The sequence below is a fragment of the Sorex fumeus genome, unplaced genomic scaffold (assembly GCF_029834395.1).
Source record: "Sorex fumeus unplaced genomic scaffold, SorFum_2.1 ptg000034l, whole genome shotgun sequence".
In the NCBI taxonomy this organism is placed as follows: Eukaryota; Metazoa; Chordata; class Mammalia; order Eulipotyphla; family Soricidae; genus Sorex; species Sorex fumeus.
The window spans coordinates 36,374,895-36,392,806 of NW_026606091.1; the positions used below are offsets into that span (position 1 = coordinate 36,374,895).

Consider the following 17,912-nt stretch of genomic DNA (forward strand, 5'->3'; position numbering starts at 1 on the left):
TATTCTTATCTCTAGAAATCTACCAAGGAGAATGTCAGAAGCACCTAAAAACCCCAGAACTGAAAAATTCATAGACACTAAAGTTAGGAACTGTGCAAAGAAATGTCTTCTTCTTCTCAGAGCATGAGATACCAAAAACTCAATAGGAAAAGCTGTTTGTCATCCTCTGCTGTCTTTTAAGAATCTGGTGACAAAGATGGAGGACTTGATGACTCTGGTATATCTGCGTCCACATTGTCTTAAGGGAAGGTTGCTTGGTGGTTGTACAGTTCCATAGGATCATAAAAGTGAATAAAGACTAGAAGAAGTATCGTAAGATGCCATGCTATCCCTAAAGAGCTTACCCAAAAGAAATGAAGGTGATCTCTGTTTCAATTTACTAACCATCTAACGTTAGTTTCTACCATAAAAGCAAAGATGGCAGAGGGCAACAGATATGGTTCAGTAGGCTGGAATGCAAACTTTGGGTGCAGGACGCCTAGGTTCTCTCCCCAGCATCACGTGGTCCCTGAGCACTGCTAGGAGTGACACCCCAAATGGCCTTCCCCACAAGTTCCACACGAGTAGGCGTCCTTAAGCACTGCTGAATGTAGCACAGAACCAAAATATGTCAAAGCTAAAGCGCCTTAGTGGTCTTCTAGTATAACAGATGAGAAACTGAGACCCAGAGAAGGAAAGTGACTGGACTAAAATAATAAAAAGAAAAGTAGAATCTGGGGCTGGAGCAATAGTACAGTGGGTAGGGCGTTTGCCCTTGCACATGGCTGACCCAGATTCGATTCCCAGCATCCCATATGGCCCCCTGAGCACAGCCAGGAGTAATTCGTGAGTTCATAGCCAGGAGTAACCCCTGTGTGTTGCCAGGTGTGACCCAAAAAGAAAAAGAAAAGAAAAAGAAAAGTGGAATCAGAAAGTTTTAGTTAATTGAGTAACGTCATATGTCCAGAAATAAATAATCTAGTTCAATTCCATTTAGATTTGAGAAATAGCAACAGTGTTGACAATGCCAAATAACTAAATCTACCTGATAAAATATTTAAACCAGAATCACATACTCTAGAACCAGAGAGATAGCCCTGGGGATAAGGTGCTTGCCTTGTACACCACCACTGACCCAGTTATGACTTCCTGCTCCACCCCGTACCCCTATCCCCACCCCAAGATTTCATATGCCAGAAATAATCCCAAGCACAGAGCTAGGAGTAAGCCTTGAGTATATCAGGATGTGATTTAAACAGCACATATTCCAGAAACTAGGTGTCCTTTTTAATGACATCCACATTTATATCCCCTTACAATATGAAATTATAATACACCTTTCTGAAGACTGTTTGTATTCAGAAATCTGAAAACTCATGCATAAATTTTTCATGTATATATCTTATTTATCACTTAACAGAGATCCTGTAAAACAATGAGGAATAAATAGTCTAAAAGATAACACACAGGAGGAGAAAAAAAGATAACACACCAACTGCTGCACTGTTCAAAGTTGTTTATTTGCCATTTATTTTTGTCCTATTTGAAAACAACTATATCAAGATGAAAGTTATTTGTTTACATGAAGTATATTTATTATTCTCTATATGTCCTGATGTCACTTGCCTGGTATTCATCATAGCTTGGGGGCAAGGAACTGGGAGAAATGCACCTCTGGAATTCATTTACTGTTCATTCACAGCCTGATCTGTCTGGCCTTATAATTTGTCATCAGAGAATATTCTTGTTTGTTCTGAATGATTCAATGTTTTCTGGCCAGCAATCAGAAAGGCCATCATAGGCAGGGCAACCAGGACCAAACACATGGAGAATATCACATGCCCCAGCTGCTCCCTGAGTAACATAGTCGATCAGAGTATGTGTGGCAAAGATACAGATGGAGGAAGCTAGCCATTGCCAAAATCAGGCTCATAAATCTGCCATAATGCACAAAGTGCTTCTCTCTCTCTTTCTATGTCTCTCTCTCTTTGTGTGTATCTCTCTCTCCTTCTTGTGATTGTTCCTTCACCCTGCCTCCTTTCTCCCTCCTAATCTCTCATCCAGTGGTGATAGTCTCCAAGGGGTGGAGAAATAATGCCCTATGTGTGTGATTAGTAAAATAAGGGAAAATCAGCAACATCATCCTATTCACTGGAAACTGAGCACTGCATTATCTCATCAGTAACTTCTCTGGTCCTCACACTCTTCATCAAAAGCTGGGAATTATCATCCTTCTAGTTATAAAATGACTCTCATCCTCCCTCTCTTTCCTTTTTCCTTATGTAAACATTCATTGTCTTGGATATATTCCAGGCAAGGTCAGTAACTGGATTTATAGATTAGTATATATCCTTCCTATGAACCCAAGGGGATACTCTTGCTGATTTTATTTCAAGTTCTACCCCTCAATTGTTACTTGAATGTTATTGGTTATTACTAACAGGTCTTATGCTTTTTTTGCATTTGGCATGAGTCTTAGGTTACTTTGCATATAAATTTATTTGAACCACACTCCCTTTGAATTGTGTTTTATCTGCTATGCCTTGGAATGACTTACAAAATTTAGATTTATGTGTATGTATAAATGTTTTCATGTATTCACACATGTATTTTTAGAAAGCACAGACTGTATATAGATTTTCTCATATTTTTGTTTACTTTTTTTGCGCTCTATGTGAGTAGAGGGAGTCTAGTGGAGAACTTATACACTTTACACTATCTTTCTTATTGAATAAGAGTATTTTAGGCATCTAAAATGGATTAGACAAGTAATACTTAGTTCATTCTCCATCCCATTTCCCTGATTTTACTTTTTGGCACGTCAAATGTGACCTACTAATTGTTTCATGTTCCCTTCTTCCCTACTAAGTATCTGCTCACCTCTTCCTGTGCTACAGAAATTTCTGATAGAGTGGAATCTGTCACTTCAGAGCTGTAAAATCAGCAAATTAATTAATTTAGTTTAAAAGGAATGATTTTGTATGACTTAGTCCTTGATTTTCATTTACTCTTAAACAATAGAATTTGTGCTTCCTGGTCCATATTCAGCATTTTCTGATGTTTTCAACATCAGAGAAATTAGGGCCATAGGCTTAGAAGGTGCTTTAGAGATTGAATCTTCTATTCATTCAAAAATATGAATGGAACCCTTTTATTATCACCAAAGAAATGCAACATTCTTTGCCAGAGGATATCATAGTCAAATGAAAAGGGTGATGCAAACAATAATTGCAATTAACTGGGCAAAATTCAGGATAGTGACTCTATAAAGTTTTATAAGAACAGTGGCAAGACAGAGTCTCTTCCTAATGACCTGACAAAGACTTTGCAGAGGCAGTGATATTTTTCAGAGTCCAAAAGGATAAATAATAAAATGACTTTATTCTTCATAATCTATCTCATAAAAACCACTTTAAAAGACCTTTATCAAAATGATAAGCTGATCCATTCAACATGGAATAACTCCTATAGACATTATACTGGACTAGGCACAGAGTTACAGCCAATAATAAAGGAGGCAGTACATATCATAATAATACTATATAATTATTTGTGATAATAAAAATGTAGAAACACAAAGTAAGAGATTAATGTATAACAAGAAAACCTAAGCTAAGTATGGGTATCAGAGAAAGTTTAACAAGAAAATTCAATTTCATATCTCTGAGCCTGCATGAATTTATTCCCATCTGTTTGCTAAGATAAAAAATAATTACTGAGTTCTATCATGTCCATTAAAGACATACAACACTTCTTTCTACATTTCTTTTTACATAGATTAAGTCTTAAACACAGAAGACAGGCTGTCATTTTAAAGCTGTCCAAACAATTCCGTGTCTGAGCATCAAAGCATTATAATTTCTAAGGGATGTTAAGCACAAATATTTCTAATTTTGCCCAACCGTTCCCACACAGCGCCTTATAAAGTGGTTCTAATGTTTGCTTCTTTTACCTTGAATTCTATTTCTGCTGGCTTTCATTCAATGCTAATTTGCTGATCTCCCTCTGGGCAAATTCTGAACCCTCTGCCACCTACAATCTGTGTGAGCCTGGCCCCTGTCCAGGGTCTCACTGGCCTCTCCTGGTGGATTTCTCTCTGCTTTTGACTCCAAAGATTCATATTTTCCAATATATCTGTCCATTCTTTGTATATCTCGCCCGCACGGCAGAGCCTGGCAAGCTCCCCGTGATGTATTCGATATGCCAAACAAAGTAACAACAAGTCTCATGATGGAGATGTTACTGGGTCTGCTCGAGCAAATCGACAAACAACGGGAGGGCCTTTACCTTTACCTTACCTTTGTCTGGCTGAGGATAGATACCATCCTTCAACCCCAAAGAATTTTGACTTTTTAGAGTATTATGGGATAAATGTATTGATATGTTGTTGATAAGTAAGTTTTAAAGACTGCATTATAAAAATAATTAGCTTAGGCCTACACAATTACTTTACTTTGATTTTTCTATTATTGAATGCTTCACTTTTTCTGCCTTTCCCATTTTCTCACCTATGTCAGTTGGAACTAGCACTGTTCCATTTCAGGAGCACACCAACCAGATTTGGGATGTCCCGAGAGGAAGTGGCCAAAGGCTAGAGAACCCTCTAAGAGTTCATCTACAGGAATGTTACGTGCTAGGTTTCCCGTGAGACAGACCACATGAAATATTTACTCTCTGTTTTCCTTCCTGAAAAAAATTTACCCTGCCTTTTTGGGGGTTTCGTTGCTATACCTACTGGCTTCATGCTCAGGGATCACTCCTGGCCATTTTCAGTGGACCAAATGTGGTGCTGGGTACTGAACTGAGTCAGCCACACACAAGGCCAGCACCTTAACTATTTCTCCAGCCCTAAAATTTTATTTCTGAAATGAGAGCTAACCATTTTTCACTAGATTCTGGGCTGGAGATTGAGTAGGGTGAAGTAATACGTTGATGAGCTTTAACTGGGGGAGCTCAGTCTTTGGAGATATGCTGACATTTTTTATATGCTGGGATAAGAATTATGGTAAAGGTCTAAGGATGTCCTGCAATTACAAAGGACGTATTATTACTGCATAGTAAGTGGCAGAGTCTCTGAGTCCTGGGGTATATTTGGCATCAGGGATGAAATCTGAGTAGAACAAGTCTGGCCTTCCCAGGAAGAGGGGAAATCAATACAGGAAACTTGACTTTTTTAGCACTTTTTTCTTGTAATGCATAAATGTCATGATCTTTCTGATGTTACAAGATCTTTGTATGCATGTTTTTTTGTAGATTGTGTATTCTTGGAGGAGAGAGGTCTTGGAAATCTATCCACTCTCCCCTGTCACCCCTCCCCCAGTATATTAGCCAAATAATTTGTGATAATAATAGTAATAATATGGTGATGACAGCACTGATGTGTCTGTCAATGATGATACTTAATAACAAGAACAACTTTATCCTCTTTATAGAGCATAATACATAATGCATCACTATATTGTCTATTTTTTAATGTCTATTTTTTTAAAGGACTGTTGAGATATTACAGCAGGTAAAGCTCTTATCTTGCACACGGCTGACCTGGGTTTGATCCCCAGTACTACATAAGGTCCCATGAGCCTGTCCAGGTGTGATCCCTGAGTGCAAGCCCTGAACACTGCCAGGTGTGCCCCCATCACCAAAAGAGAGAGAGAGAGAGAGAGAGAGAGAGAGAGAGAGAGAGAAATGTCTACTTAATATTTTTTTAAAAATAGTATGACTCTTATTACATAGTAAACATTCTTGATAGTAAAGATAAAATATCTGAAGCACAGAAGGCACAGAAGAGTTAAATAATTTTTCAAAGGTTATCAGAGCTAGTAAGTTACAAACCCCATCATTAAAACAAGAAAAGTCTGATCCCGGGATTTCTTCGCTTAACTGCTACACTTTCACATAGTAGTTCCTCAATAAAAATAGTTGTTGAATTTGTGCTTAACATTGAGAACATAGAAAAATAAATGTATGGTACAAAACTACAGGATATAATAGTTTACTGGAGATGGAACTATATGCCATATTCTGAAGCTGCTCCAGGCACTATAGCCACATGCCTGAGATCTTTGGTTCCATTCATGAAAGGAAGGATAGATATTTGTAAAGGAGTCTAGCTTTAAAATTCTATAGTTCAGGTTTGAAGAGATAGTGCAAGGAATAAGATGCATGCCTTGCATGTGATGACCCCACTTTGATCCTCAGTACTACTAAAAATTTATTACTTAATTTATTTTAAGTAAATAAAAAATTGTATAGCTTAAAATTGTATAGTTTCTCCCACCCATGTAGCTACTTATTTATTGAATTATGCAATGTGATTGTTGACAAGGTAATAGACCCATAGTATTCGTTCTAGGCCCCACCCATGTATTCATATAGATGCTGTCATTTTTATTCATCTCAACAAGTAATGTATAATTAAATGAAAAATATAAAGCATGGTGGTTATTAAAATATTGTTACTTTCTAAAAGCACAACTGTAGCTCAGAAGAACATTTGTTATATCACAGTCTTCTGGGGACCTTTTGGAATTAGGAAAATAAAAATACTGCATAATATCAAATGTGGACTTTTGCACCCAGTTGTCCTGTATACCAATTTCAATGCAACTTCTCTCATAGAGTTGTATACTCTGGAAATCCTTTTATTTGTTAGCCTTGCTGAAATTTATTTTTCAGTAATAAAATAAGGATAATAATATCTATACCAGAATCTTGTGAGCATGAAAAAATGACTACTATAAAGGGTATAATGACTAGCTTTCTATAGATAATGATAATTATTAAAAATTAGTCTTCAACAAAGTCAGCAAAACCCTGCATGATATTGAAGCTAATGGTGTCTTCAAAGATGTCAAGCCACTGGCTAAGCAAGTGAAAACAGAGATAGACAAATGGGACTATATTAAACTAAGAAGCTTCTGCACCTCAAAAGAAACAATGACCAAAATACAAAGACAGCCCACAGAATGGGAAAGGATATTCACCGAATACACATCCGACAAGGGGCTGATATCAAGGATATACAAAGTACTGGTTGAACTCCACAAGAAGAAAACATCCAACCCTATCAGAAAATGGGGCGACGAAATGAACAGAAACTTCATCAAAGATGAAATTCGAATGGCTAAAAGACACATGAGAAAATGCTCTACATCATTAATCATCAGGGAGATGCAGATCAAAACCACAATGAGATATCATTTCACACCACAGAGACTGGCCCACATCCAAAAGAACAAAAGCAACCGGTGCTGGTGCGGATGTGGCGAGAAAGGGACTCTCCTTCACTGCTGGTGGGAATGCCGACTGGTTCAGCCCTTCTGGAAAACAGTATGGACGATTCTCAAAAAACTAGAAATTGAGCTCCCATTTGACCCAGCAATACCACTCCTGGAAATATACCCCGGAGAGGCAAAAAAGTATAGTCGAAGCGACATCTGCAGTTGTCTGTTCATTGCAGCACTGTTTACAATAGCTAGAATCTGTAAAAAACCTGAGTGCCCAAGAACAGATGACTGGTTAAAGAAGCTTTGGTACATCTACACAATGGAATACTATGTAGCTGTCAGAAAGGATGAAGTCATGAAATTTACATACAAGTGGTACTACATGGAAAGTATCATGCTAAGTGGAATGAGTCAGAAAGAGAGGGATAGACATAGAAAGATTGCATTCATCTGGGTAACATAAAGTAACAAAATAGGAGACTAACACCCAAGAATAGCCGAGATAAGTACCAGGAGGTGTACTCCATGGCTTGGAGGTCAGCTGCACATGCTAGGGGAAAAGGCAGCTCAGATAGAGAAGGGAGCACCAAATAAAGGGTGTTGGGAGTTTCCTCTCAGGATGGGAAATGCGTGATGAGAGTAGACTATAGTCCGAACAAGATTGCCACTCAATATCTCTTTTGCAAACCACAGCACTCAAAAGGAGAGAGATAACAGAAAGGAATGCCCTGCCACAGCGGTAGGGTGGGATGGGGGCTGGGGGGAAGGGGGGTGGGAGGGATACTGGGACTGGTGGTGGTGGAGAAAGGGCACTGGTGGAGGAATGGGTATTTGATCATTGTATAACTAAAACCCAAGCACAAAAATTTTAAGTCTACAACTGTACCTCATGGTGTTTCACTAATAAAAATTTCAGGAAAAAAATTAGTCTTCATTCTTCATTGATGGCTCTCAGTCCTCAAATATGACAGTTTCAGAGTTGGTAATATCTCATCCAAGCCCTTTTTTTTTACTTCAAGTGGGAATGTGCTGAACTGGACACTCTAAGAATAATAGATAAATAAAATGTAGTCTCTATCATCAGGGATCTTAAAATCAATATAAGGGCATTATTATTTAAATGGTAATATGTATTAGAACAAGATAATGAGAAAGGTGCCAATGATAAAGAGACTGTCAGACAATTCATAGTAGAAGAAATACAACTTAAAGATGTTAGAAGAAGGATTTATTATGTAAATAATGGTAGTGTAAACCACATAATGAAGTAATAACTTATAGTGGTATGCACATATAATGCTTTGTTGGGCACATTGGCTACCCTAGTCATTCCTCTTATTGCAAATTCATATGTGAGTTAAAAGATTCCATCGTCGCCCAATCCTTATGAATTATATTAAAATGTATCTCTTAAACTTATATTTTATTCTATCTTACAATGTAATTTTATAGCCTGAAATCTAACTTAACTGATTATTGCTTTCCATAATTCACTGAAGGTTTGATGCAAGCTATTTAACGCTCCATCTTCCAATATATATTTTAAAGGATCACAAGTTATTAAAAAATGTTTAAGCTGCTGTTCTTTTTTCATTAGACAGTGCTATAACTTGATATTTCTTACACATTCCTTTCCCAGATTTTTATTGGTGAGATATCCATGTATTTCATAAAATCAACCAGAGAATCTCTGATTGCCCAGGAGAAAACAATTCTGACTGGAGAATGCTGTTATCTGAATCCTTTGCTTCGAAGAATCATAAGATTCATAGGTAAGTACAGGACCATGCTTAACTGTGCCCAGAATTTTAGGAATATCTAACTATATATGAACACATTTAGTAAAAACTAAACTGTCAATCAAAAAATTGCTTCAGAAATTTTACAGAAAGGGATATAAATTGAATCTGGTGCCAAGGCAGATTTTCATTCGCTAAGTAAAACCATCAAATATCAAATATTTCCTCACATATATTTAATTTTGACTTGATATTGTCATACACCCTTTAGCTGAGTCAGACAAAGGTGGATGCAGATCGACACCTCAATAAAATGAATTTTACAATAACCAAATTTTCAGATCGAGATTTCCCTAGAACTCATCAAATTATGGGAATCCTTATACATTAGGTTCTTGGAAACAATACCTTTACAAATTTGGAAAGCAAATACTTTTATTAATATTCTTGATAAGAAATGATCAAGGCATAACCTCTCCTTCTAGGACTTTCATTAAAACCTCTTAGATAATATACATAATGACTGAGAATGAATGGCTGTAGGTAAGAATATTGATCTTATAGATTTCCCAGATGGAATGTAGTCAATAAATAAATATTATTCTGTTGCTCTTCATGGGAACTGGGTAAGCACCCAAAATGTAAACATAATAAGAGTATTTAAAAACTGCCCAACAACGGGGGAAGCAAAGATCAGAATAATCATGCTCTCAACCCTTTTGTTGTCTTAGTTTTTTAGCCTGTCCCTTTGTACCCAAAGAAAAATGCTGAATTTCCTCAAATTTCCTGCTGATTGCCTATTGTAATACACTGGATTCCCACCTGAGTCACAGAATTGAGTGAATGCTTGTCTCACTATTTTTTTAATTTTATTGAATCACTGTGAGATAGTTACAAACTTTCATATTTGGTTTACAATCACACAATGATCAAACACCCATCCTTCCATAGTGCACATCCCCCACCACCAATATCCCCGGTATACCCCCCTTCCCACCCTCCTCCTGCTTCCATGGCAGACATGATTCCCCATACTCTCTCTCTACTTTGGGGCATTATGGTTTGCAATACAAACCCTGAGAGGTTACCATGTTTGGTCCTTTATCTACTTTCTGCACACATCTCCCATCCCAACCAATTCCTCCAGTCATCTTTTTCTTAGTGATCCCTTCTCTATTTTAGCTGCCTTCTCCCCTTTGCTCATGAAGCCATGAAGCAGGCTTCCAGTTATGGAGCAATCTATCTGTCCCGTGTATCTACTATCCTTAGGTGTCAGCCTCATGTTATGTTGTTTTATACTCCACAAATGAGTGCAGTCATTCTATGTCTGTCCCTCTCTTTCTGACTCATTTCACTTAGCATGATACTCTCCATGTCTATCCATTTATAAGCAAAGTTCATGACTTCATCTCTCCTGACAGCTGCATAGTATTCCGTTGTGTAGATATACCAAAGTTTCTTTAACCAGTCATCTGTTCTAGGGCACTTGGATTGTTTCCAGATTTTGGCTATTGTGAACAGTGCTGCAATGAACATATGGGTACAGATGTCATTTCTACTGTGCTTTTTTGCTTCCTCAGGATATATTCCCAGAAGTGGTATTTCAGGGTCATATGAAAGCTCAATTTCTAGTTTTTGAAGGACTGTCCATATTGTTTTCCAGAAAGGCTGGACTAGTGGGCATTCCCACCAATCGTAAAAAAGTGTTCCTTTTTCCCCACATCCACGCCAGCACTGGTTGCTTTTGTTCTTTTGAATGTGTGCCAGTCTTTGGGCTGTGAGATGATATCTCATTGTTGTTTTGATTTGCATGTCCCTGATGGCTAGCGATGTGGAGCATTTTTTCATGTGCCTTTTGGCCATTTGTATTTCTTTTTGAGGAAACTTCTTTTCATTTCTTCTCCCCATTTTTGATGGGGTTGGAGGTTTTTTTCTTGTACAATTTTACTAGTGTCTTGTATATCCTGGATATTAATCCCTTAACAGATGGGTATTGGGTAAATATTCTTTCCCATTCTGTAGGCTCTTTCTGAACTTTGGTCACTGTTTCTTTTGAAGTGCAGAAGCTTCTTAGTTTGATGTAGTCCCATTTGTTTATGTTTGCTTCCACTTGCATGTTCAGTGCTATTTCATCCTTAAAGATGCTTTTAGCTTCAATGTCATGGAGAGGAAGACCACTATTAATGCAGAAATTTCTCACCCAGAAGGAGCATCAAAATCTTCTCTTTGTAATCAATGTCACTTTTGTCCCTTTGGATCCATCATATAAGCTAACAGAAATCAAGATTCTGAGAGCATAAGCCAGTGATCATCAAATTAGATGAGCTCAAGTTGAACAGCCTAAGATACTAATCACAGGGAAGAGATCCTAGACTAGGGAGACAGCCAGCAGGAAACATGTAAGCCACAGAGAAGTTCAAGAAATTAAAAAGGGAAGAAAGATTGCTGGACATACTTTATGCTTTCTTTGCCCCAGATATGTGCCCAATTGCTAAAATCAAAAACCTGGAGGCCACCCTAAGCCATCCAGGAACTTGTTAAAAATGTAAATTCTAGGCCTTATCCTATGTCTACTGAATTATGAAGCCTCATAATCTGTTTTGTAACAAGCCATGCTAGTAATTCTAAACCAGCTAGTAATTCTAAACCATGCTAATGTTTGTTAACCACAAGTTTAGATTGTTAAAATTTCTTGCCTTTTATTTTATTAGCGAATCACCGTGGGGTACAGTTACAAATTTATGAACTTTTGTGTTTGCATTACAGTCATACAATGATCTTTTACCCATCCTTCCACCAGTGCCCATTCTCCCCCACCAGTGTTCTCAGAATCCCTCCCATCACCCCCACCCCATTCCCTACCACCCCACCCTGCCTCTGTGGCAGGGCATTCCCTTTTATTCTCTCTCCTTTTGGGTGTTGTGGTTTGCAATAGAGGTATTAAGCAGCCATCGTGTTCGGTCTATAGTCTATTTTTGGCACACATCTTTCAACCCAAATGGGTCCTCCCAACATCCTTTACTTGGTGTTCCCTTCTCTGTCTGAGCTTCCTTTTCCCCTAGCATGTGATACTGCTTTCCAAGCTGTGGAGCAGACCTTCTGATCCTCATCTCTACTTGCCTCTTTTGGACTGGAGAGGTAGTACAGTGGTAGGGTACTTGCCTTGCATGCAGCTGACCAGGTTCAATTCGAGGCACTCCAGATGGTCCCCAGGACTGCCTGGAGTGTTGTCTGAGTGCAGAGACATGAATATATACTGAGTACTCTGTATGTGGTCTCAAAAATAATTTCCTTGCACCTTTAGAAGGCACCTTTTAATCTTATTTTCCAACTTGGCTTCATTCACCTAAACCCCACATTAATACTATCCACTGACCTGTTTTTGTTGGTTTCTATTTTTATTTTGGGTTCACACCCAGTGGTGCTCAGGGCTTAGTCCTGGCTTAATGCTCAGGGATTATTCCTGGTGGGGCTCAGGGGACCATATGTGCCAATGATTAAACCTGGGTCATTCATGTGCAATGTATGTGCCCTATATATGCTTTACTATCACTCTGACTTGCCCTGCCCTCTCCAACTGACAATTTTATGAAAGACTCAGTAGGGGAAACAATAGGGGGACTTTTTGGGTCACACCCAAAATGCTCAGGGGTTACTCATGGCTCTGCACTCAGGAATCACTCCTGGTGGTGCTCGGGGGACAATACGGGATGCCAAAGATTAAACTCAGGTCAGCCACAAGCAAGGCAAACGCCCTACCTGCTTTTCTATCGCTCAAACCTCATAGAGCAAAAATTTGATTAAGTAGTTTACTTAAAATTTTTCAATGCATTTCTATTGTTAGACTGTGATGTCTTATATTGGTTCCTGTTTATATGGGATCGAGGGAAGGAGGAAGGAAGGAAGGAAGGAAGGAAGGAAGGAAGGAAGGAAGGAAGGAAGGAAGGAAGGATGAGCAAAAAAGTAAGTTTCTTTTGATCACACCCCCATCCACCACAAAGGGAAAGCTGGCCAAATCTTGCTTGTTCTTCAGAATGCTTTACACATTACCACATTATAAATCCAGAGAGCTACCTCTTTTTCCAGGACCCCACTCAGCCTTCTGCCTTTTCTAAACAGTTATCATATTATTGTAATTACTTGTCTGCTAGTCCTTTCGTTTGTGAGCCCTTGGAAAGCAATCACTGTACAATTTTTATTTTGTATTAGCTATGTAGTCCCAAACACATGGCACATGGTAGTGTTTTTAATATGAATTTTTTAAATGAGTAAAGAAACATGAATGAATTCTGTTAAATCACAAATTTGTCTGAACTACTTTCATAAATGCTGACTCTTAAATATTCATTTGCATCCTGTTTAATTAATTTTATTACCAGCCTTTCACTTGTCCTAGGAAATTAAAGTGCATTAAGGAAGAAGAGGTCAGAGTAGTGGAAGGTGGAAGAAAAGCCTTTTTATCTTGGTTTTTTCAGAGTATTCAAATTAAATGTTTTTCACAAGAAATATGCTGCTTGAAATAAAGGACCTTTAAATAGAGATTTTTTTCCTTTAAAATTAAGTGAAATGATTAGGAATCAAAATATATTAGAAATATTATTGCAATGAGTTTAACAGTCTTTTTTCTAGTCCAACAACCACTAAAATAATACTATGCAACTAGCAGTAGAAAATTGCAGCTGTTTTAGCTAACTATTCTAATTAAATTGAAATGGCATGACCTTTATACTGCATTTTATGATCATCTTAGAATCCGTTATAAAAAGTGTTTTTGCAACAAATGTAATTGGCTTCATGTTGCAAAAATGTCTTATGAATGAGTTGGAGGGGTTGTGAGTTTTAAGAAAAGAAAGCAGTATTCTGTCAAGGATCAGAAAGAGACGTGGACTTCTAGTACATTTCTGGTGAGGCTAAGTTGATAAACATGTTTTGAAATTCGGTGGTATATTTCATTTGCCTTAAAGCTAATTGTCAGTTTTGGGCCAGAGCAATAGTACAGTGGATAAGGTGTCTTGCAAGCAGCCAACTTGGGTTAGATCGCCGGCATTCCATATGGTCCCCAGAGCACTGCCAGGAGTAATTCCTGAGTGCAGAGCCAGGAGTAACTCCTGAGCATTGCCAGATGTGACCCAAAAAAGTAAAAGATATAAAATAATAATAATAATAATAATAATGATGATGATGATGATGATGATGATGATGTCAGGTTTACCTCAAAATTACTCTTGAAATAATCTGTTATAAAGAAGCTATCAGGTGTAGATTAATTTCATGGGCTAAAATTTGAGTCATGGTCACGGTCCTCCCATTGTTCATCGATTTGCTCGAGTGGGCCCAGTAATGTCTCCATCATGAGATTTGTTGTTACTGTGTTTGGCATATCGAGTATGTCACGGGTAGCTTGCCAGGCTCTGCCGTTCAGGTGAGATACTCTCGGTAGCTTGCCGGGCTCTCTGAAAGGGGCGGAGGAATCGAACTCGAGTTGGCCATGTTGGCTGCGTGCAAGGCAAACGCCCTACCGCTGTGCTATCACTCCAGCCCCAGGGCTAAAATTATTCTATCATAATATAAATTTAGTATCACTGTATCACTGTATCACTGTCCTCCCATTGTTCATAAATTTGCTCGAGTGGGCCCAGTAACATTGTGAGACTTGTTACTATGTTTGGCATATTGAATACATCACAGGTAGCTTGCCCAGGCTTTGCCATGCGGATGAGATACTCTCGGTAGCTTGCTGGGCTCTCCGAGAGGGGCAGAGGAATCGAACTCAGGTCGTCCATGTTGGCTGCGTGCAAGGCAAATGCTCTGCCCACGGTGCTATGGATCCAGCCCAAATTTAAAATAATATTTTTAAAATAAGGCTACACCAAAAATGGCATTTTTAAGAATTTTTAGAAAGGTAAAATATTAACAATATTATATATGAAAAAGGTAAAACCTTATAAGTATGCAGTTATTCTATTTTATAATAAAATAATTCATTTAAGTGTGCTTATGTGTATTTACATATGCTTGGTGTATGTATGTCACACAGAAAAGAGACTGAAAGGAAGTGTTTTCATTGTTATCCTACTTCTGAGTAGGATAACGATGAATAAGTTTCATACTTTGCTTTATTGTATTATTTCTTTTCTGTAGTGGGGAGTTGTATGGGGCGTACGTTAAGACCACACCTGAGGAACCACATCTGGCTTTACTCAGCAGCTATGCAATACTTGGGGACCATATGGGGTGCCAGCATTCTAACCAGAGTTGCAGCTACAACCACATGTGAGGCAAGCACCTTAACCTTTGTACTAACTCTACGGCCCTCTATTATATTTCTAACTTTTAGAACACGTATGTATAATTTTAAAATTATAGGGGCCATAGAGTAGTACTGCTTGTAAGAGGCTTGCCTTGCATGCAGCTTACCCAGTTTCCATTCTTTGCATCCTATGTGGTCCAAAAAGCACCACCAGGAGAGATTCCTGACTGCAAAGGCAGGAGTAACCCCTGAGCATTGCAAAGGCAAATGTATGAAATAGAAGCTCTCCAGTCTGGCTATTTTGTACATAGTCTTTAGTGTAGAAAACCATGTTCTAAATGGTGCCTTACTTCATTGTTTTCTCTCATTTGTATGGAAAAGACTTGAATGGAAGAACCTAATTTCACTCCATTGATTCAAATTAAATTTTAAGTGTAAAAATGGCAGTAGTATGGGTACTGAAAGACAGTACAGTGGGTAGGCCCTTGATTGCACGCAGCCAACCCAGGTTGGATTCCTGGCACCCCAAATGGACCCCCAAAACTCAGCAGGAGTAATTCCTGAATGTAACCCCTGAGAATCGCCATGTGTACCCCTGCCCAAAAAATGTCAGAAGTAGATAAATCTAAAGAAAAATATTCAAATTAAACCATCTTTAGGATTTTTGTGTAAACCTTGTGCAAGTTCAACAATAAATGTTCCCTCAAGTTTCTCCTTACAAGGATGACCAACCAACGAGGCTTTAGAAATAAACCCTCACAACTAAACAAACTCCTCTGATCATTTCTAAAGTACTGCATAATCTTTCAAGCGTATTTCTATATGACGTGGGAAGGGGGAAAATGGCTAAATTAACAAGTTTGACCAACATTTTATCGCAATAAATGTAGTCAAATAATTAACACATGGGCTGGAGCGATAGCACAGCGGTAGGGCGTTTGCCTTGCACGCAGCCAACATGGCCGACCCGAGTTCGATTCCTCCACCCCTCTCGGAGAGCCCGGCAAGCTACCAAGAGCATCTCGCCCGCACGGCAGAGCCTGGCAAACTACCTGTGATGTATTCGATATGCCAGACACAGTAACAACAAAGTCTCCAAAGGAGACATTACTGGGCCCGCTCGAGCAAATCGATGAACAACGGGAGGACTGGTCAATTAACACATATTTCTACTATTCTCCTTTTTTTTCTCCCTCTAAATTTGCCTTCCAACTTATGTTATTTCTTTTGGCATTGCAATAAGTTTAATAATACAGATTATATATGCATAATATATATTTATGTATGTTATCTATTTTATAATAATACAACAATAATAACTACAGATATGTTTTTTGAGGTAAAATCCAGCATTTCTTCGCCAGTAGGCCCTCCCGTTGATCGTCGATTTGCTCGAGCGGGCCCAGTAACGTCTTCATTGGAGACTTTGTTGTTACTGTGTCTGGCATATCGAATACTCTCGGTAGCTTGCCGGGCTCTCCAAGAGGGGCGGAGGAATCGAACTCGGGTCAGCCATGTTGGCCGCTTGTAAGGCGAACGCCCTTACCTGCTGTGCTATCGCTCCAGCATAAGGTGGTCACATTTCAAAGTATTTTAGGGGGAGTAGGAGTTTGGACCATACTCAGAAGTACTAGGGATTACATGGAGGTACCCCTGTATCCATGTTCTTGAGTAAGCATATTCTTTTATAATATGGAAAACTATTAAGCTATTTTTATTTATATTTATTTATTGTTGTTAAATTTATTTATTGAATCACCGTAAGAAAAGCTACAAAGCTTTCAGGTCCAAGTGTCAGTCATACAATGATCAAACACCCATCCCTTCACCACTAATCATTTTTCACCACCAAGAACCCCAATATACTCCCCTCCCAACCCTCCCAATGCCTGTGAGGCAGATGGTTTCTACTTAACTTTCTCTCTACTTTGATTACATTCATTACTTCTACAAGAGATGCACCATTATTTTTTGGAGTTTCCCCCCAACAATCAGAACTGCTGAAAAGGCATTGTGAAATAATTTGTTTTCTATTGCTGGTTATGAAAACCATATGATGTCATGAAGCCGCTAATGCGATTTTGGATTTCTGGTATTTTACTAATTAAGTCTGGAGGGATTTCTGCCAAGAGCTGGATAATTACGAGATTGGTTTGTGTGCTTCTGGTGCCATGGCTCATGGGGGGCAACTTGTAGCCTCGGTAGGACGTGAAGGATGTGCCGGTTCTGCATCCCATCCCATGAAGCTGCAGTTGCTCCATCACCGATGGCTCATACCTGGCTGTCCAATAAGCTCTTAGGTGATGGCCACTGTGCTGCGGAGAAGGGGGAGCAAGGGGAGAGAAAGGCAGAAGAGACAGACACCCTTTCCCTTCTCGGGGGGTATGGCGCCATACTTTAACCCATAGTCCATTCACATTTCTGCCGCAATCTGCTGGGCTCTGGACTAGGTCTGTGTGCTTCTGGTGCCATGGCTGTGCTGGAGAGCCGCTCGCATATTCTTGAAATATAATTAAATAGTATTATTTTCTTTAACATTAAAAACAATGAATATAAATAATAATAATTTGGTATAGATTTTGATTAGCAATAGCACAGCGGTAGGGTGTTTGCCTTGTACGCAGCCAGCCCGGCCAAGCCTGGTTTGATTCCTCTGCCCCTCTCGGAGAGCCTGGCAAGCTAATGAGAGTATCTCGCCCGCACGACAAGGCCTTGCAT

General features: G+C 38.9%; 1 protein-coding gene across 1 annotated transcript in view; it reads left to right on the top strand.

Annotated features, from left to right (window-relative positions):
• The window catches only part of PLPPR1 (phospholipid phosphatase related 1), a 193,161-nt gene that overhangs the window by 143,823 nt on the left and 31,426 nt on the right, over positions 1-17,912 (top strand). Inside the window, exon 4 of the mRNA XM_056117127.1 lies at positions 8,845-8,977. Within this exon, the coding sequence (XP_055973102.1) occupies positions 8,845-8,977 (133 nt within the window). The remainder of the gene's footprint in view (positions 1-8,844; positions 8,978-17,912) is intronic.